The 21,905-nt window shown below is 42.5% G+C and overlaps 1 protein-coding gene across 1 annotated transcript in view; it reads left to right on the forward strand.

Annotated features, from left to right (window-relative positions):
- The first annotated feature begins 1,615 nt into the window (after positions 1 to 1,615).
- The window catches only part of LOC309551446 (allantoinase, mitochondrial-like), a 77,530-nt gene continuing 57,240 nt past the window's right edge, over positions 1,616 to 21,905 (forward strand). Inside the window, exon 1 of the mRNA XM_082252033.1 lies at positions 1,616 to 1,805. Within this exon, the coding sequence (XP_082108159.1) occupies positions 1,784 to 1,805 (22 nt within the window). The 5' untranslated portion in view covers positions 1,616 to 1,783. The remainder of the gene's footprint in view (positions 1,806 to 21,905) is intronic.

Genomic DNA, 21,905 nt, shown 5'->3' on the forward strand with positions numbered 1-21,905 from the left:
CCAAGTTGATCAGTCAATCAACTTGGGTACAATCAGCCTGCCCATACGGGGTTCGAATCTCGGCTGGTCCTTGCTGGACCAAGATTTAAACCGTCTACGGCTGGCTTAAATTTCAGAACCAGTTGAAAATAAAATCAAATTCTGGTGGATAAACTAGCTCCCTTATATAGATTTCATCTGTGTATTTAGCTGTTTGCCTGGAATCTTGCTTGTCCCTGGAAAGAGAACTATTTAGAACAGGCATGTCCAACCTGCAGCCCAGGGGGCGCATGCAGCCCGGAATCACAGGCAATGCGGCCCCCTGACAATTTTTTTTTTTTTTTTGCTGGGGAGGAAGGAAGTCGAGTCGGGGGCAAGGCCACAGAGGTTTCCAACTAACTGTAGGCAGAGGCTGCCTCAGAGGTGATCATCCACTAGTTGTGTTAAATTAGTGCTGGGGGGGGGGGGGGGGCGGTAGAGCGGGAAGGGCCCAGCAGCGTTTTATTACTTATATACCTTAACTATAGTATATATTTTATATGCGGCCCGAGAAAATTTCTCTACACTCAATGTGGCCCAGAGAAGCCAAAAGTTTGGACACCCATGATTTAGAACATTCAACAGAGAAATCAGAAGCAATATACTTATTTGAATGCAGAATTTAAAGCAGAGTTCCACCCCAAATTTTTTTTTTAAACTAAAAATACCCCTAGAACAGTCATTCTAGTTCATTTAAAGAATAGCCTCTGAACTGTCCCCTGTTTAGTGTACCTACAGGATGAATTCCTTACCTTGTGAAGTTCTTGTCCAGCGCTGCCATCTGCGGTGTGGGCAGCTGAAGCCGCAGTGTCCCTCTTAGTGTCCCTCTTCCTGGATTTCGGAGTCCCAGAATGCCATGCCTCGTCACTTCCGGTGCAGGCGCGTCATCGCGCAGCAGGTTCCGCATCATTGCGCATGCCCACATGCTGTTCTCGTGTCTGCACCGGAAGTGGCGAGGGACACCGGTGCAGGCGCATTGACTCCTGGGATTGAGGACACTCCTCTCCCAGGAGTCAATGCAAAGGAGGAAATGACGTCGGCGGCCGCATAAGGAGGAGGTGGAAGGAAGGGAAAATATTTTGCATTAAAAATAAGGTAAGTGAACTAAAAAAAAAAAAAATCAATAGCCAAATCGAGTTTAGAAAAGGATATAGGTATGAATGATGTTAAGTGTAAAATTAGGGTGGAACTCCGCTTTAAATGATTACTGTTATTATTATTACGAATATTGATACAGTAATATTATCATATTATGATATGCATAATAAATGCTAAACCAGTGTTTCTCAACTCCGGTCCTCAGGGCACACTAACAGGCCAGATTTTAATTATTACCTTGGGGAGATGCAGACTAGAATACTGCAATCCCTGAGCAGCAAATTATATCACCTGTGATGTATTTCAGTTTCCTTGCAAACCTGGCCTGTTAGTGGGTCCTGAGGACCGGAGTTGAGAAACACGGTGCTAAACCATTTCATTACTGCACTCTCCCTTTTGAATTGTCAATTCTGCTAGACATCCATGTTAATCATTAATTCTTACAGAGAGAGATGAGGCAGACTGAGAGGGCATTTGCTTTATAACAATTAATAAGGTCAGCAAAAAAAGGAGAGACGACTAGCTTTGGACAGAGAGCAAAGATTACATGGGGAAGCCAGAGTTCACAGCCAGAGTGAGGCAGACTCCAACAGAACTAAAATATTCATAGAGAAGACTAGAAGAAGACTGGGCCGTTGGTGGATCCAGACTGTGCAGTGACATCACAATGGCTTTGAAATCTAAACCAGGTAAATTAGAATAACTGTCCCTTGAAGCTCAACTCCAGGCAAACACCTAAATACAAGTTTAAATTACATATATGAGAGGCTGTTTTACTTACCAAAGGATTTCTGTTTGTCCAATCCTAAGATATGCACAGCCAGGCTGATGACCAGACTTTTCTTCACTGCAATTAAGCAATAAAGCCTGGTCACCTTCCTGCCCCAAGTCTGTGATTAAATAGTGATTGACCAGCAGCAGCTCATTCTTTGGTCACTATTTTTTCCACCTCTCAACATGTTCCTTGTTTCCAAATGTGCATGTAGCTTACCTGATTGGCTCCCAGTGTTGCCACTACTTCTCCCTGTCTGAGTGCTACTAGGCAGGGGATTAAAAAGGATGACACAAAGTCAAATGCAGATACATATACTAATTGTATTTAAAATACTTTTAAAGTGGTTGTATACTGCCAGAAAAAAAAAAAACATGCAAGACAGAGGCATAATGAGCTAGTATGCAAATACTTACCTTAAAAGAAGCCCCGACATGGACGCTCGGACACCGTTGTGGGAGCTGTCATGCTCCCTCTGCGTCTCTTCCGGTTTCAGTGGCTCTGGCACTGTGAGTGACCGGAGCCGCGATGACGTCACTCCCGCGCATGCGAGCGGGAGTCACTTTCCGGGAAGTAGCCGGCAAGGAACTCTGAAGGTCCTCCAGAGCGCATGCGCCACTAGCGTCAGCGGCTGCATGCAGGGCAAATATCTCCTAAACCGTGCAGGTTTAGGAGATATTAATTGTACCTACAGGTAAGCCTTATTATAGGCTTACCTGTAGGTAAAAGTAAAAGTAAAAAAACTTAGTATACTACCGCTTTAATGTATACAGAACTGCACGAGTTGGTGTTTTTATCACAGTATATCTGCCTGGAGTTCAGTTTTGATAGTAAACCTACTTTTGCTGGTTGCACACACATCATATGAGAGCCCCCAGAATGCTCTTCATCAGGAGATGACTGGCAACTTTCGGTCCAGGGGGAAAGTACAAACTAGAGGCCTATGGTGCAGCAACTTGGCCCCCCTCCTACTCTCTCTCTTCCCAGCTCCTCCTGATCCCAAATCCAGGCTGAAGCTATGCTCCAGGTACTCTCTACTCACCGTTGTAAGGGGGGATGGGTGCGCTGATAGTGTGTTGAAGCTGCTCCCGGTATTCAGTGCTTTTGAATATAGATAAATGTATATGTGGTGTGGGGTGCGCTAAACAACAAATAAATAATGAATATATAACATATATCTATGTGTGAACCAAATCAACAAAAGTAAATATATATAACATATATCAATCTGTGAAGCCAATTAATAATGCAAATCAATTGGTGCATAAACATAAAAGTTCATAAGTGTCCATAAATATTGTGCAGATGAGCAGAATGGTATTCTATCCAAATAATACGTGTATCCACCACCGAGTGAAATTCATCCTTACCAAACGGAAATAAATAAGGTGCAACTATATTTTCTTGTGCTGAAAAAATATCCAATCTCCTTGTGAACAAACACCACGTGTAAATCACCAAGAATTAGCCTCTTACCAGATGGTAATAGGTATGCACTTGTTCAGTGAAACCACCGCCTTGCTTCCTCTTTAAAATCCTGAAGTGGGATGTAGAACCGCTCTACCTTTCTTTCTCCACTAGATGGCAACAAGTACCAGCAAGAAACACAGCCTCATCCTTCTTTACAAGCTCACAAAACCACCGTGTATTAAAGGAAAAAAGAGGACTAATAGTGTATTACCCTTGAGATTTATTCAAAAAACAGTTGATAATGCACTTACAATTAGATGTCTTGTATTCAGCATAAACATAGGCATACGAATTCCTATGGGAAGAAACCGGTCAGATTAGGAGGCGCACACGTCACACACAATTTGCGGTCCATGCTGCAGCCGACCGCAAGCCTTTGCAGGAATTCGTATGCCTATGTTTATGCTGAATACAAGACATCTAATTGTAAGTGCATTATCAACTGTTTTTTGAATAAATCTCAAGGGTAATACACTATTAGTCCTCTTTTTTCCTTTAACCACTTAAGCCCCGGAAGATTTTACCCCCTTCCTGACCAGGGGGTATTTTGCGATTCGGCACTGCGTGACTTTAACGGACAATTGCGCGGTCGTGCGACGCTGTACCTAAACAAATTTGGCGTCCTTTTTTTCCCACAAACAGAGCTTTCTTTTGGCGGTATTTGATCACCTGTGCGATTTTTTGATCACGCGCTATAAACAAAAGAATAGCATAAATTTTGCAAAAATAGCAATATTTTTCCCTTTTTTTTTATATGAAATTCCCCCCAAAAAAAATGTAAAAATCAAAATTTTTTAACATTTTCGGCCAATTTGTTTTATGCTACCTATGTTTGGTAAAAAAAATTGCAAAAAGCGTATTTTGATTGGTTTGCGCAAAAGTTATTGCGTTTACTAACTAAGGGAAAGATTTTTGTCATTTTTGTTGTTTTTTTTTTAACACGTAATGGCGGCGATCTGCGATTTTTTTTGCGGTACTGCGACATTGCGGCGGACAGATCGGACCCTTGACTGACATTTTTGACACTTTTGGGGTTACCAGTGACATTACTACAGTAATCAGTGCTATATATATGCACTGTTACTGTAAAAATACACTGGTAGTGAAGGGGTTAACTTTATTTGAGAGGGAGGGGCTGTGTGTGTCCTTAGGGGCGTGATTCTAACTGTGATTGGCTGTGGCTTCAGCTGTATGCAGAGTGATCAACGGATCTACATAGTAGATCCATATGATCATCTCTCATGCAGCGAGGAGAATGACAGGCAGCTTGTTTACACAAGCTGCCTGACTTTCTCCCTCTCCCCCGCCGATCGCAGAGTGGCCGGCGGACATCGGGTCCGCCGGTCACACGCACGGGGGGGTCTGTGACCACGCGGGAGCACGCCTCCGGCGGCGCGCGCTCGCTCCCTAGACCCTCACAAGCTAGTGACGTAGCCCTACGTCACTTTGCCTGTGAGGGGCAGACCGCCGCCGTAGATAGTCGTGCGGCGGTCGGCAAGTGGTTAATACACGGTGGTTTTGTGAGCTTGTAAAGAAGGATGAGGCTGTGTTTCTTGCTGGTACTCGTTGCCATCTAGTGGAGAAAGAAAGGTAGAGCGGTTCTACATCCCACTTCAGGATTTTAAAGAGGAAGCAAGGCGGTGGTTTCACTGAACAAGTGCATACCTATTACCATCTGGTAAGAGGCTAATTCTTGGTGATTTACACGTGGTGTTTGTTCACAAGGAGATTGGATATTTTTTCAGCACAAGAAAATATAGTTGCACCTTATTTATTTCTGTTTGGTAAGGATGAATTTCACTCGGTGGTGGATACACGTATTATTTGGATAGAATACCATTCTACTCATCTGCACAATATTTATGGACACTTATGAACTTTTATGTTTATGCACCAATTGATTTGCATTATTAATTGGCTTCACAGATTGATATATGTTATATATATTTACTTTTGTTGATTTGGTTCACACATAGATATATGTTATATATTCATTATTTATTTGTTGTTTAGCACACCCCACACCACATATACACTCTCTACTCACCGGCCGAAAACCGGGTTCCCAACCTAACCTGGCCCGGCCAGCAGGGGGTGGTTGGGTGGGGCTCTGGTGGGGCATGGAACCGGCCTCTGCTTGAGACACAGTTTACACCATTCATACTGGGGGGCTGCGCTCTGTCCTTGTCTTCAAACTGCACTCAGTAGGTCAGCGGCAGGTACTTTTTACTTTTCTTCACCAGGAATTATTTAGTCATGTCTGTGGCAGGAGCAGTGCAGCCTTTGTATGGGGCATTAGAGCAGCCCAGAGGGCAATGGCCCCCCTGCCCCCTGGCCCAGTCCTCCCCTGGTCTTCATGCAAGCAGTCAAATGGGTCACATTCAGCCTTTGACCAGTGTTGTTACAGTTGTAGCAGTACCAAGGTCCCATTCACACTCGTGTTGCTGTTAGTGCCGGTTCACATATATGCAATGAGGGAACCTTGCGATTCCACTGCAGGTTCCCGCATAGCATTCAACTCGCAGGCAGTTCACACTGCCATGTGTGAATTGCTGGGGGTGTCAATACAAATTTAACGACACCCCCCAGATCAGTTTGCGTATCGCAGTGCAAACTGTTAGTTCGGACATGAATCAGATCGCATAGGTGTTCACATCCGATTCTGGTGCTGACCCAAAAAAGGGTCCTGTGCAAGTTGTGTCCGAATGCAATGCGAATTCAGCCAAATTTGCAGCACACAGACATCGCATGTGATTTTCAGAGCAGTGCGCTCCGAATCACATGCAATGTCTGTCATCGCATATATGTCAACCGGGACTAAAATATTACTTCTGCCTCAGATTACCAAAATGCACAGCTCTATGTGTGGTGTGTTGCGGTAGCATTTATATGAATGGCTCCCCAATACACTACTCCTAGCTGTCATCGCAAAACACAGTACACCACATCCCCTTTCCTCTGATGGCAGCCGCAATCTACATGCTCTAATTTCCATTCCTCTTCTTCCAAGAAGCAGCCTCCCATCTCATGTGCCTTCTGGAATTGCCACTCTGTCTGCAGCAAAGCTCACCACTATTACTTTTTTTTTTTTTTTTTATCTCCAACTCTTTTCTGTTTCTTAAGTTTTATTTAAAGAGGTTGTAAACCTCGATTTTTTTTTTTTTTTTTTTAAAACGAACACCTGAAAGACAAACACATAATGAGCTAGTATCCATCGCATACTAGCTCATTATGAAATACTTACCTAAGAACGAAGCCTCGCAGTGCCGACCGCTTACCTGTCCATGGGCGACATGTTCTGTCGCCCTTCTTCCGGGTTTGAGGCATCCGGCCATCTGACTGGCTGGAGCCGCGATTACGTCATTCCCGCGCATGCGAGCGGGAGCCGACGGTAACGACACGGGGCTCTAAAGGAACGGCACGAGCGGCTGTTCCTTCAGAGCGCATGTGCCAGTGATGTCACTGGCTGCATGCAAAGTAAATATCTCCTAAACAGTGCATGTTTAGGAGATATTTACAGTACCTATAGGTCAGCCTTAATATAGGCTTACCTATAGGTACAAGTTGTAGAGGTGGGTTTACTTCCTCTTTAAGGGTTGACAAGGTCATTACAATAGAAAAGCACATAACAGTTGTAACACGTAGTCTGTGAAATAAATGAATTACAACCATGTGTCTTTTTACAAGCATTACATTGTAAAAGAAGTATGCACTTTATAGAAAAAAAAAATTATACTCACCTAGCTGGATGCAGCATCGATCCAATGCTGCATCGGTCCCCCGTCGGCTCTGCAGTGAGAACTAAGCGATCAAACATCACTGATTGCTCAGTCCCCCCCCCCCCCCCGCTATGAATAGAGAGCCATGACTGTCAGTAAACGGCTCTCTGCTCTGCTCCTCCAGAGTTCACTGGAGAGCTGGGTTGTGGAGGGTGCAGGAGGGGCTGCTCAGGCTCTCGGTGGATCACTAAGAGACTGTGCCAGGTACCAGTCCAGGGTTGGATCCTGACCAGGATCTTTTCAGAGCCTAAACCGGCTGAGTGACATCAGCCAACAGCGGACTTTAGCCCGATGTCGGCTGAAACTGGGAATGAACTGCACTCCTGTGGCCTACGGGAGAAGTATAGCCAAAATAGCTTTGGCCATACTTCTCCTTTACCTGTATAAAGCAGCACTAAACTCAAATTGTCCATCAATATGAGAATTCTAAAGGCAGAAACCTTTGACGGTGCTTACAAATGGGGCAATTATATAGAAAAAAAATGAGGTGAAGTACATAATTGGGCACTGATCCATTTCGTGTCCTGATGGTGAATTATCTGAAGAGTGACCATTAGGCATGGACCGTGTTTAACCACTTTAATACCAGGTACTTTCACCCCCTTCCCGCCCAGGCCAATTTTCAGCCTTTAGAGCGGTCACACTTTGAATGACAATTGCGCGGTCATGTAACACTGTACCTATATGGCAGGGGGAGCTGACAAGCATAAGGGGTTCAAAAGACTTAAATGCCAGCCACACTGAATAGTGGGAGATGAGAAAGGAACCCTGCTATGACAGTTATAAAACTTATGGACTACAACTCCCAAGAAGAGACAGTTAATTGACCAATAGTCTACAACTCCCAAGGAGAGACTGTTAAGAGGAAGAGAAAGAGCTGTATTTTCCCAGGCTAAATACTGAATAGACTCTGGTTGCGTGGAGACTGGAGCGTGCATTTTTCTATCACTGAGAGCACACCAACCTTCTACAATCCTGTGGCCTAAGACAGAAACAGCAGCGCTGTTAACCTGTGTGCTAAGGACCGAAGTTGCTCCAGGCAGATCTAGAAGTCAGCTGGCTTCTTAACAGCGGGATCATTGTTGCTGTATCACTGGGACTGGTGATAGGGCATTGCTGCCATTGCTCTATTGCTGCTAGCAGAGACTGAGTACAAAGGGACTGGTGACCCAAATAGCAGCCTTATTCACTGCATGCAGACTTTATTGGGACTGCACTTATGTGCAAACCATAAAGACTGGGCCCCAACACTAGCTGGCTGAAGAACTAGCGCTAAAGACTGCTCACCCAAATAGCTGCTTCACAATAACTTTGCCTATTGTCCATAGTAAGAGGTACATCTTTAGGGAGCTTTATATTTCATTGAAGCTATTCATATAGAATGCACTCTAAAGCAGATATAGCCTTGTAGGCAAGTGCAGTTTCTTTTCTCCACTGCAAGTGGCACTCAGCGGCAATGTAGGAGGAGAGGAAGTCAAGAGGAACATGGTTCTTCTATGGTTTCCTGGGTCACTGGCACAGCAATCCAGTTGGATGCTGACTGCCCATGTGACTCTGGCCACCATTTTGGGTCAGGCAGAGTCTATTTAAGAATTATCAAAAGAATAACCGCGCTAAAGTTAATCATTTTTACCAAACTACAGCATATATTATATAAAGCAGCAGACTCTACTGTGCAATATCACCAAAGACTGTAAACATAGAAAAAAGGACAGAGTTGTGCTAGAAATGGTGATTACACATATCAGATATTGCAAGGGAAATAAATAAAATAAACTGCAAGGAGAATGCAGAGCCCTAAGTTTCTCTACTTGACTGGAAACTTTCCCTGCCGCTAATACTGTCCCTGACAGATGGGTGACCTGTCTTTACACTTCCCATATGTGAATGTGTGCCAATCCCAGGAAACAGGGTCCTAAATAGACTATAAACATAGATAAAAGGACAGAGTTGCGCTAACAATGGTGATTACACATATCAGATATTGCAAGGGAAATAAATAAAATAAACGACAAAGGTCCCATGTAGGAGTTCCAAATAATAAAATCTGAAGTTGAAGGTGTTAGATCGTGAGTGGTTCTCTTTCTGAAATATCATGCATCACCTTCCGCCACCAAGTATAACTTAACACCGGAGAACCGCCACCATAGATGTAATACAAATGCCTGCCTACCAGCAGTACTGGACCTCTTGTCACAGGAGGCCAGTAGCCCTTTTGGCTTATTACCCCACCCCACCAGGGTCTTGTAGTGGTATTTCTGTAGAATTTTCACAATACAGTGAAGTCAGGCATCCAGCAACAGTATACGTACACTCAGGCTCAAAAACAAAAGGATGTTCCACAAAGTGTGAGTCCGAATGACATTTACTAAAAATAATAATGAAAACCATACTACATTGAATAAGATCACAAGCACATTAAAGATCCTGCCGGCCGGCACATAAATATATATCACACGCACTTTCGAGACACATAATCCACGATGACATCAGCGCGTCGTCCACCTTACGCATTTTGTCATAAATGAGGTTGTCCTGGGGCACAGGCGATGCACCACGCCATCGTCATATACAGTCGAGCAGTGAACCAAGCCTCAATTTGAGTCCTGAGTGCTTGGTGGAGCTTTATCCATGCCTCATATTGCATAATACAATGATAATATACAATACAAACAAAAAACCTTGAACGATTAGTCTGGACCCTAAGGGGCTCATCTAGAAACCAATCAAAACCACAGTTTCGAATAGAATACACTTTCCTCAATATATAAGAGTCTATTAGACTGATATGATTAGATCCTCTACCGTGCAAGATAAAATTAACAATACAGGCCCCCCCCCCCCAGCCAATGGTTGGAGGTCAATATTGCAAATCAAATAATTGATAAACCATATTGTCAATAAGATTAGATAGCCTAAAATTAGGGAAGAATATATAAAAATTGCATATATATATATATATATATATAAAAGATAGCTATATGGACTCCATATTCCAATCACAAGTAAAAAAAATTATATATACAGTATATAACTCTCAGTAGGAGTCTAAAGAGCACACCAGGTCCAAACCATTACATTACACATTATTAGTTCTTAAAAAAACATCAAAAAAACATCAAAGAAATGAAAGCTAAAACAAAAAACAATTGTTTCCCTCATAACCCAAAATTACAAATGCAACACTCAAAGCCCTGATCTAGGTCATCCAAACTATTTAAGATTTGTCAACAAAGGCATTAACATCTAACTCAACGTTAAGGTCTAAACTAAATCCACTTAATTTCTAGTTGTGAGATCCCTCTCCCCAGAGACCCTCCCCTCCAGTGTGGCCTATATCTGTCAATGCCTAAAAAGATAGTTTTGTAGGATCCCTATTATGAACAAGAGCATAATGCTTGGAAACCTAGTGGTTCTTAAAACCCTTTCTAATGTTATTTATGTGTTCATTGAGTCTAACCTGTAGGGCCCATTTAGTCCTGCCCACATACTGTATTCCACACAGACATTGTAATAAATATACAACCCTGTGGGTAGATCAATTGATAAAGGATTCATTTTCATAATTCCAGGAAGTACTGGTGGATCTAAACTCATTTGTTTTTCTGTTTCTACACCCAGAGTATACAGTATACTTGGCATTTTCTACATTTGTAGTAGCCAACGAGGTCTTGAAAAAACAGAGCCGGCTTACTATTTTGGTTAAGCACACTGGGGGCAATTCTATCCCTCGGTGTAGGTATTCCTCTAAACACCACTTCAGGTCTGGCTGGTAAAGGTCCACCCAGTGCTCTGTCATTCAACAAAATGTGCCAGTGTCTTTGTATCAAACACTCCACCAGCCAATGTTGAGTGGAGTATGTCATAATAAAGGGAAGGGAAAGTTCTTTCCTACTTTCCTCCGATACCCGTTTATTAGGAATTGTATTCCTATCCAATTGTTTGGTCTGATCCACCAATGAGAGAAATAATCCACCAATGAAGTAAGTAGATGTAACAAATCTCTCTGTCTCAATCCGAATCTTAGGATCCAAGAAGTGGATAGCTTCACTATTTGCTTCATAATTTAATACAATACCCCTAGAAATACAATTTAAAGATTCCATGAATTCATGGAGGCCATTGCTGTCTCCATTCCATTGGAAGTGGATGTCATCTTTGTATCTGACCCACGGGGCCAATTCTGGTCTCTGATGGGCATAGATGACATCCTCCTCCCCTTTGGCCATAAACAAATTGCCCAAACTCTGGGCATGTTTTGCCCCCATAGCAACCACTCTATCCTAGCGGTAAAACTAATTTTCCCACCAGAAATAGTTATGGGATGCTGCATATCTAAGGAGTTCCATTATGAAATCAATTTGTTTCGTGGGAAGACCTGAATCCCTATTAAGACAGTACTCACCTGCTGTCAACCCAAGGTCATGTGGCAGAATGGTATATAATGAGGTGACATCAGCAGAAACCAACCACATGCCATCACTAGGGTGGCTGTTAGACAAGATATTAATGATGTGCCCTGTATCCTTAACCACTTAACCCCCGGAAGATTTTACCCCCTTCCTGACCAGGGGGTATTTTGCGATTCGGCACTGCGTGACTTTAACAGACAATTGCGCGGTCGTGCGACGCTGTACCCAAATGAATTTGACGTCCTTTTTTTCCCACACACAGAGCTTTCTTTTGGTGGTATTTGATCACCTGTGCGATTTTTTGATCATGCACAATAAACAAAAAAAGAGCGACAATTTTGCAAAAATAACAATATTTTTCACATTTTTTTATATGAAATTCCCCCCAAAAAATTTTAAAAATCACATTTTTTTTTTAATTTTCGGCCAATTTGTTTTCTGCTACCTATGTTTGGTAAAAAAAATCACAATAAGCGTATTTTGATTGGTTTGCGCAAAAGTTATTGCGTTTACTAACTAAGGGAAAGATTTTTGTCATTTTTGTTGTTTTTTTTTAACGAGTAATGGCGGTGATCTGCGATTTTTTTTTTGCGGTACTGCGACATTGCGGCGGACAGATCGGACCCTTGACTGACATTTTTGACACTTTTGGGGGTACCCGTGACATTACTACAGTAATCAGTGTTATACATATGCACTGTTACTGTAAAAATGACACTGGCAGTGAAGGGGTTAACTTTATTGGAAAGGGAGGGGTTAAGTGTGTCCGAGTGATCTGTGCTTTTACACAGGGGAGAATGACAGACGGCTTTGTTTACATTAGCTGCCTGCCTTTCTCCCTCTCTACCCGACGATCGCGAGTGACCAGGGGACATCAGGTGCGCCGGTCACACGCGCCGGCTTCATCGGGTACGAGCGGGGGCGGAAGTCGATGCCACTCACTATATGACGATGGGGGGGGGGGGGCAAGTAGCATTTTTATGAATCTTGGGCAGATAATATATTATAGGTGTTCATGGGGCACTAGGTATCAAAAATTGTTGCTCTTTTTATTTAATATACCATTTTCAAATCCCTTTATTGTAATTTTTTCTAACTATTTTTTATAAGTTCAGATAGGGTCTCTAGGTCTCCCCATCACTCAAAATACTTTGGATCTCTACAATGTAATCTGTCTTATCCAATACGACAATCCCCCTCTCTTATCAGCTGGTCGAATAACCAGTTCTTTGTTTTTACAGAGCTTGTCAAGTCCTTGTTCTAAATTTCTTTGCATTTTAACATTTTGTATTCTAATTCAATCTAAATCTCCAAGGACATCATCTTTAAAAATCCTTAATGAGGGTAATTGACTAAGGAGGCATTAGCCAAATTTGAATGTTGAATGTCTCCAGACACAATCCTATTCTCTTTCATCAGATTGGTTAGCAGGTAGCGTTTAATGTTCAGTTAACAAACATATTTGTGTACGTCCAAGTAGGTCTGAAATATATTCATGGGTATTGGTATAAAACAGCGCTTGCATATATAAAAGTGACCTATACAAAATTAACCGTGCAATTAACTTTTAAAGAGGAAGTAAAGTAAAAAAAAAAAACCGAGAAAAAAAAAGCCCTGTAAAGAGAAAGGCATAATGAGCTAGTATGCATCGCATACTAGCTCATTATGTAGTACTTACCTTAAAACGAAGCCCCCGCCGTGCCGCCACCTCAGCGACAGGACGGCAACATGTCCTGCCGTCCCGCTTCCGGGTTCGCGTCCTCCGGCCATCTGATTGGCCGGAGGCGCGATTACATCACTCCCGCGCATGCGCGCGGGAGCCGCCGTTCACAGCACTGAGTTCTGAAGGAACGGCACGGGTGGCCGTTCCCTCAGAGCGCCTGCGCCGATGACGTCATCGGCAGTTTGCGCTGTAAATATCTCCTAAACGGTGCAAGTTTGGGAGATATTTATAGCACCTATAGGTAAGCCTTAAGGCTTACCTATAGGTAAAAGATATACAAGAGGGTTTACAACCTCTTTAAGTGCTAATAAGTAAAAAAAACTCATGGGCAGCTGCTATACACTGAGTAGACTCAGAAATAGATAGATATAAATATGAATGTGCTTGCCTGAAATATAAACATGTGCAGGTGCTAGGATATAAAAACAATGACTATATAATAAAGAAAAAACATTTCAATATTCCACGATTGAAAGTGCATTAGTGCTTCAAATGTCCAAAAAGGTGCATAAATGTGCCATAGAAAAATAAAGTGCCAAGGTGCTTGAAAAACTCATCAGCTGGTGCGAGGAATTCAACTCCCCTTTTGTGTCCCCACTCACCGGAAGTATTGGACCCCACGGCTGTTTCATTCTGGGGTCTACACAGCCTAAGAGTGGAATAATATATGCCACCAATCCTCCTTGTAGATATAGCACTCCGTTCCCCACTAGTAGTATGATCTTTACAGGCTCAAAAATACAAATAGAAGGCTGCCATTGTGAAGCATGTAAACACTTTATTGTTGCACAAAGAGTAAAATTACTTACAAGATCAAAGACAAAGTCCGACCGTGAGAGGTACAGTTCTTCCAGGAATGCCGTACAAGCATGCGTTCCATGTAGGACTTTGTCTTTGATCTTGTAAGTAATTTTATGTTTTGCACAACAATAAAGTGTTTACATACTTCACGATGGCAGCCTTCTATTTGTGTTTTTGATCCTCAATAGATCATGCTACTGGTGGGGAACGGAGTGCTATATCTACAAGGAGGATTGGTGGCATATATCATACCACTCTTAAGCTGTGTAGACCCTATACTGAAACAGCCGTGGGGTCCAATACTTCCGGTGAGTGGGAACACAAAAGGGGAGTTGAGCACCCTGCAACGGCTGATGAGTTTTTCAAGCACCTTGGCACCTTTATTATTTCATGGCACATTTATGCACCTTTTTGGACTTTTGAAGCACTGATGCACTTTCAATCATGGAATATTGCATTTTTTATTTGCACAATATTGTATTTATTTATTATATAGTCATTGTTTTTCTATCATAGCACCTGCACATGTTTATATTTACATTTCAGGCAATCGCTTTCATATTTATATTTATCTGAAACATATTCAACCTACATGGTGGGGCAAACTTCAGGCCCTTTTAAAGTATAATTTTTTCAGCCTCTGACAGTGTTTGCTTGCTTAAGTTATAGATCCCCTCACCTTTGTTATTTTCTTTTTTAGATTGGATCCTCCTCCCTCCTCGAGTTCCTCTTTTTGCTCTATAGGTCTTTTCACTCCTTGATTGGCACGGGGAAAACCCTGATCCTGATTTTCTCTGTTATTATTGTGGTAGGGTGGAACGTAGTTACCCATAGGATTACTAGTGTACGTTCCAGATCATTCAAGGTTTTATGTTTGTATTGTAGTTTATCATTGTATTATGCAATATGAGGCTTGGTTAAATTTATGAAATCATTTATGACGAAACGCACAGGGTGGACAACGTGCTGCTGTCATTGCGAATTACGAGTCCTGGAAGTGAGGGTGATTTGTTTATGTATCGGCCGGCAGGATATTTAATGCGCTTGTGATCTTATTCAATGTGAGTGTGTTTTTCATTATTATTTTTAATACACGTAATTCGGATTCACACTATGTGGAGCATCCTTTTATTTTTCTTCACTGTATAGCGAAAATTCTACAGCAATACCACTTCAAAGCCCTGGCGGCGGAATCAGCCAAAAGTGCTACTACTTTCCACTACAGTCAAGTAGAGAAAGCTTAGGGCTCTGCATTCTCTTTGGATAGCTTCCCCCTTAGTGCTCTGAAATGCCAGGCCGCATTCCACACCTCCAGACAAATGCTGTCAGTTTGGCTGAAGCCTGCTCCACTAAATGCAGTAGATATTCTTGAGCAGGGCTGCCATAAGAAATCACAGGACCCCGAACAGTCTACCTGACAGGCTCCCTCGAATTTATTTCTATTCATTTTTTTTACACGATATTATATATATATATATATATATATATATATATATATATATATATGTGTGTGTGTGTGCTTTTTTTTTTTTCAACGCTGGGGAATTGGATGAAAAATATCCTAAGGCCCCTTTCACACATGCAGACCATTCATTTCATTAGTTCAGCCACGTCAAAAATGGATGAAGTATTTATCAGTTTATCATCTGGTTTTCATCAGTGCTTATTGGTTTTTCATCAGTTTTTCATCAGTGCTCATCAGCTTTTTTTACATATTCCAATGCAAAAACAGATGAAAAACTGACCATTTGTCAGTTTACATCAGTTTTTTATCCAATCCATTATTTTAATGGAAGAAAAATAGAGCTTTGATCAGTTTAAAGAATGGATGATGACGGATGTAAACTGATGTAAATAGATTATTATCCATTTACATCTGTTTCTACATAGAGATGCATTGATGTCCGTTTTTCATCCTTCAACAGATTGATGAAAAATGGATAAAACGGACAGCATGTGTAAAAGGGGCCTACCATCTTAGCTTTGAGACAGAGAAAGTAATTGAGAACACAGATTCTTTAATTCCTTTCTCTGCAGCCTCAGTTGCACTGAAGATGGATAAACAGGATGCTGAGGCTCCTGTTCATTCAAACGATGAAGCATAGTAGACACAGTTTACTATGCTCAGTTATGAATGGACACAGGAGCGATCAGTACCGATCGCATGCTGTGTCCAATTCAGAAAAGGAAGGTACTGGTAAATGACATATTTGCTGGCCCCTTCCCCCACTCGCCATCCACCTGTGCGCTCACAGCAGCCAGCAGGAGAGGGAGGCCAGCATTGGGGAGACGAGGGGGGCCTGGGCACACAAGGGGAATCAGATGTGGGGAATCTGCTGCAGGGAGACACACAGACACAGTGCATTGTTCTGGAATTGCCCACCGTCCCTCTGCACCGATACCTCTGCTCCCCTGTGCGCCTGGGCCCCCCACAGGAGACCTGTCCATGAGTGTTCGAGGTAGGGCCTCCTCCCACTGGGTTGTAAACTGTTTACCTTTACTTTCATAAAAGTTCTACTGTTTGCACCTGGACTGTGTATGTGTTATTACTGCAACACGCTACACCCACCCACAGCCTACTGGTTACAGAGCAATTATTGTAGTATTGCTCACCATTCCTGTTATTGTTTACCATTGCTAATGCTTATTGCTGGTTTTGCTTGTTACTAGGTTTAGTAGTACAGAGCTCTACCCTCTAGGCTAGGTTAGGTTCCTATATAAACCTATTACCCATGGGAATATACTTTGTAGTGAGTCTAAATAAAGTTAATGGGGAGGGTGGAGGGGTGGGGGGGTAGGTCAGGTTTATCAGGTAGGAAGATGGGTAATACAGTCAGAGGGAGTGATAGGGGCTCACAGAAAAGGAAGGCCAGCCCTGGGTTTGAGCACCCTAACAGATTTGCCATGTTGGGTGAAGAAGTGGGGGTGGCAAGCTCAGAGGTGGCAGCCCTAGATGTCACTGCTATCCCTAACAGCCGGGAGAGCAGTCTGTCTAGTAGAGGTGGTGAGGGGACTGTAGGTAAACCTAGACAGTTGGTGGTAATTGGGGATTCTATAATCAGAAGGACTGATAGAATAATTTGTCGCCAGGATCACCTCAACCAAATGGTTTGCTGTCTCCCTGGTGCCAGGGTTCGGCATGTGGTGAACCAATGACAGAATATATGGAAGGTGGAGACTCCTTAAGAACCAATTTAATGAACTAGGCTGCAAGTTGAAGGGAGGGACCTCCAAGGTGATATTCTCTGAAATATTGCCTGTGCCATGCACAACACAGGAAAGACAGGGGGAGATCAGAGAGCTGAATGCATGGCTAAAGACCTGGTGTAAGAAGGAGGGATTTGGGTTTTTAGAACACTGGGCTCACTTTTCATTGGGGTGCAACCTATATGCTAAAGATGGTTTGCACCTAAATGGAAGGGGGTCTTTTGTACTAGGGGAGAGGTTTATGGGAAGGCTGGAGGAGTTTTTAAACTAGGACTGAGGGGGGGGGGGTGAATTAGATAGATTATAATGGGGCAGACAGGTCTGACAGGGGTCAGCCCCTATTGGTGGGTGAAATGGGGAAAGATGGGGGGAGAGTTATGGCAGAGGATAAGAAGGTTCCCATGTTACAAACAACCATTGTAAATGGTACTATTTGTACCAAAATTAAAAATATGCAAAATAAGTGTGAAAAATGTTACAATGAATTAAAGTGTTTGTTCACCAATGCCAGAAGTCTGCCAAACAAAATAGGTGAGCTGGAAGCTCTGGTGCACAAGGAGAACTATGATATGATACTATTAATATTCCTGGCTATGCTCTCTTTCGGAAAGACAGGGTAAAACGGAGGGGTGGTGGTGTCTGTCTCTATGTGAGAAGTGATCACAAAGTGAGTGTGAAAGAGGACCTAGTTGATGGAGAGTGTGATGAGTCTGAAGCAGTATGGCTTGAAATGTACATGGGTGTGCGGTGCGTAATACAAAGATTATCAGTGGAGTTTGTTATAGACCTCCCAGTATTAATGAGGAGGTGGGGCAGTGTTAATAATGGGGAATTTTAACTACCCAGACATTGACTGAAGTAATGGCACTGCTGGAACAGTTAAAGGGCAAAAGTGTATAAACTTATTACAAGACAATGTTATGGTGCAGTTTATTGAGGCCCCCACTAGAAATGATGCTCTGCTGGACCTGGTATTCTCAAACCATGCAGAGCTTATTAACCACTTGCCGATCGCCGCACGACTATTTACGGCGGCGGTCAGTCCCTCACAGGCAAAGCGACGTAGAGCTACATCGCTAGCCTGTGAGGCTCTAGGGAGCGAGCGTGTGCTGCCGGAGGCGCGCTCCCGCGCGGTCACGGACTCTCCCGTGCGTGTGCCCGGCGGACCCGATGTCCGCCGGGCACTCGCGATCGTGCGTTACACCAGGAGAAAGGCAGGCGGCTAATGTAAACAAAGCCGCCTGTCATTCTTCCCTGTGTAAGAATGGTGATCAAACGGTTCTGCTATGTAGGACCGTTGATCACTGTTCTTACACATCAAGCCCCAGCCAATCACAGTTAGAAACACGCCCCTAGGGACACACTTAACCCCTCCCTCTCAAAAAAAGTTAACCCCTTCCCTGCCAGTGTCATTTTTACAGTAACTGTGCATATGTATAGCACTGATTACTGTAGTAATGTCACTGTTAGCCCCAAAAGTGTCAAAAATGTCAGTCAAGGGTCCAATCTGTTTGCCCCAACGTCGCAGTCCCGCAAAAAAAATCACAGATCGCCGCGAATTACGCGTTAAAAAAAAACCAACAAAAATGACAAAATCTTTCCCTTTGTTAGTAAACGCAATAACTTTTGCGCAAACCAATCAAAATACGCTTTTTGCGATTTTTTTTTTTACCAAACATATGGTAAAAAAAAAAAAAATTGGCCTAAAATGTTAAAAAATTTAGATTTTTTCATTTTATTTTGGGGGGGAATTTCATATAAAAAAATGTGAAAAATATTGTTATTTTTGCAAAATTTACGCTCTTCTTTCGTTTATAGCGCATGATCAAAAAAATCTCACAGGTGATCAAATACCACCAAAAGAAAGCTCTGTTTGTGGGAAAAAAAGGACGTCAAATTTGTTTAGGTACAGCATCGCACGACCGCACAATTGTCCGTTAAATTCACGCAGTGCCGAATCGCAAAATAGGCCCTGGTCAGGAAGGGGGTAAAATCTTTCGGGGCTTAAGTGGTTAATAATGTTCATATAAAAGAACATCTGGGTAGCAGTGACCAAAATATGATTTCATTTAATGTTAGCTGTAAGCAAAAAAACGCATACAGGAAATACGAAAACACTTAACTTTAAGAGAGCAAATTTTCCAAGGATGAGGGCTGCTCTCCAGGATTTAGACTGGGAGGGAATATTGGCATCGATGAGTACAGAATAGAAATGGGTAATTTTCAAAAAGACTTTATGCAAACTCACTGCAAAGTATATTCCCATGGGTAATAATTTTAAAAGGTTAAAAATAAAACCTATGTGGCTCACGGCCAAAGTTAAAAAAAGCTATAAATAAAAAGAAAAGAGCTTTTAAAAAACATAAAAATGAAGGAACACTATCATTGTTTAATTGTTACAAAGAATATAACAGAATATGTAAAAGAAATCAAGGATGCAAAAATTCAAAATGAATGATAGATTGCAAAAGATAGTAGGACAAACCCCAAAAAATTCTTCAAAAAATAATAATAGTAAAAAGGTTAGGTCTGAGCATGCAGGCCCTTTACAAAATAATCAGGAGTGGGTGATTGGGGACAAAGAGAAGGCAAATTTATTAAATACTTTCTTCAGCTCTGTGTATACAAAGGAGCATGGGGGAGCTCATGACCATAATGAGGATGGTATTGACACCGCCCCAAATGATCCACAATGGCTCAAAAGTGATATGGTCCAGAAATATTTAGACAGAATAAGGGTGGATAAAGCGCCTGGACCAGATGGCATCCACTCACGCATCCTAAAAGAAGCACTGTAATTTCAAAGCCTTTGTTTCTCATTTTTAGGGACTCGTTAAGGACTGGAAAAGTACTACTGGATTGGCGTAGGGCCAATGTGGTGCCTATATTTAAAAAGGAATCAAAGTCTTTGTCACATAACTATAGACCTGTTAGTATAACTTCTATAGTCAGGAAGATACTGGAGAGTATATTAACCACTTAACCACTAGAGCATTTTGCTGTCTTACGTCTGGGCCACTTTTTGCGATTTGGCGCTGTGCGAATTTAACTGAAAATTGCGCGGTCATGCGTCGCCGTACCCAAACGAAATTTACGTCCTTTTTTTCCCACAAACAGAGCTTTCTTTTGGTGGTGTTTGATCACCTGTGCGATTTTTACTTTTTGCGCTATAAACAAAAAAATCAGCGTTTATTTTGAAAAAATAACAATATTTTTAACATTTTTTATATGACATTCCCCCCAAAAAAGATGTAAAAAACTATTTTTTTTAAAATTTTTGGCCAATTTGTTTTCTGCTACCCATGTTTGGTAAAAAAAATCGCAATAAGTATATTTTGATTGGTTTGCGCAAAAGTTTGCGCAAAAGTTATTGCGTTTTTTTTTTTAACGAGTAATGGCGGCGATCTGCGATTTTTTTTTGCGGGACTGCGACATTGCGGCGGACAGATCGGACCCTTGACTGACATTTTTGACACTTTTGGGGGTACCAGTGACATTACTGCAGTAATCAGTGCTATATATATGCACTGTTAATGTAAAAATGACACTGGCAGGGAAGGGGTTAATTTTATTGGAGAGGGAGGGGTTAATGTATGCCTGGTGCTTACTAACGTTTGGGTGGGGGGAGGTGACTGTGTGAGACAGGGACAGATCGGATGTCCAGCTATGCTGAACACTCCGATCTGTCACTCCCTGTCACTTAGGAGATCCGCCCGCTCTGTTTACACAGGTGGGCGGATCTCCAAACTGGATTCCCCGACGATCGGGGCAGAGCAGCGGCGATCGCCGCCGCTCCTCCCCTGGCCCGACTCCCGCTGTGAATGAAAACAGCGGGAGGGCGCCTCCGGCGGTGCGCGAGCGCCGCCTACAGGGGTGGAGTCTAGCGACTTAGGTCTACGTCGCTAGACGATAACGAGCCACTGTGCCACAGTAGCAGCACAGTGGCTAGTGTTAAAGTGGTTAAAAGACCACATCGATGAGTTCTTGCTGAAAAAAAAATACAAAGTATTTTAAGCAACATACAGCATGGATTCATGAAAGACAGAAGTTGTAAAAAAAACCTGATTTCTTTTTATGAGGAGGTAAGTAAAACCTTGGACAGAGGGGTGGCTGTGGACGTAGTATACTTGGATTTTGCAAAAGTGTTTGACACAGTTCCCCACACACGGCTAATGTGTAAGGTAAAGTCTACAGGCTTGGAAAGATCAGTTTGTAAATGGATAGAAAATTGGCTAAAAGATAGAATTCAGAGAGTAGTGGTTAATGATTCTTACTCTGACTGGTCTAAGGTTATCAGTGGTGCACCCCAAGGTTCAGTGTTTGGGACCCTTACTTTTTAATATCTTTATAAATGATATAGGGTCTGGCTTTGCAGTGGAATGAATTCTTTACAAGATGTCTCCAACTTACAAGCAGACCTCAATGCACTGTTTCATTGGGCAACTATGTGGAAAATGAGGTTTAATGTTGATAATGATAAATGTAAAGTTATGCACTTGGGGGCTAAGAATATGCATGCATCATCCATACTAGGCGGAGTAGAACTGGGGGGGAATCCATAGCGGAGAAGGATCTGGGTGTTCTGGTAGATCATAAGCTTAATAATAGCATGCAATGCCAAGCTG

The sequence above is a fragment of the Pelophylax lessonae genome, assembly GCF_965119305.1.
Source record: "Pelophylax lessonae genome assembly, chromosome: 3".
Lineage (NCBI taxonomy): Eukaryota > Metazoa > Chordata > Amphibia > Anura > Ranidae > Pelophylax > Pelophylax lessonae.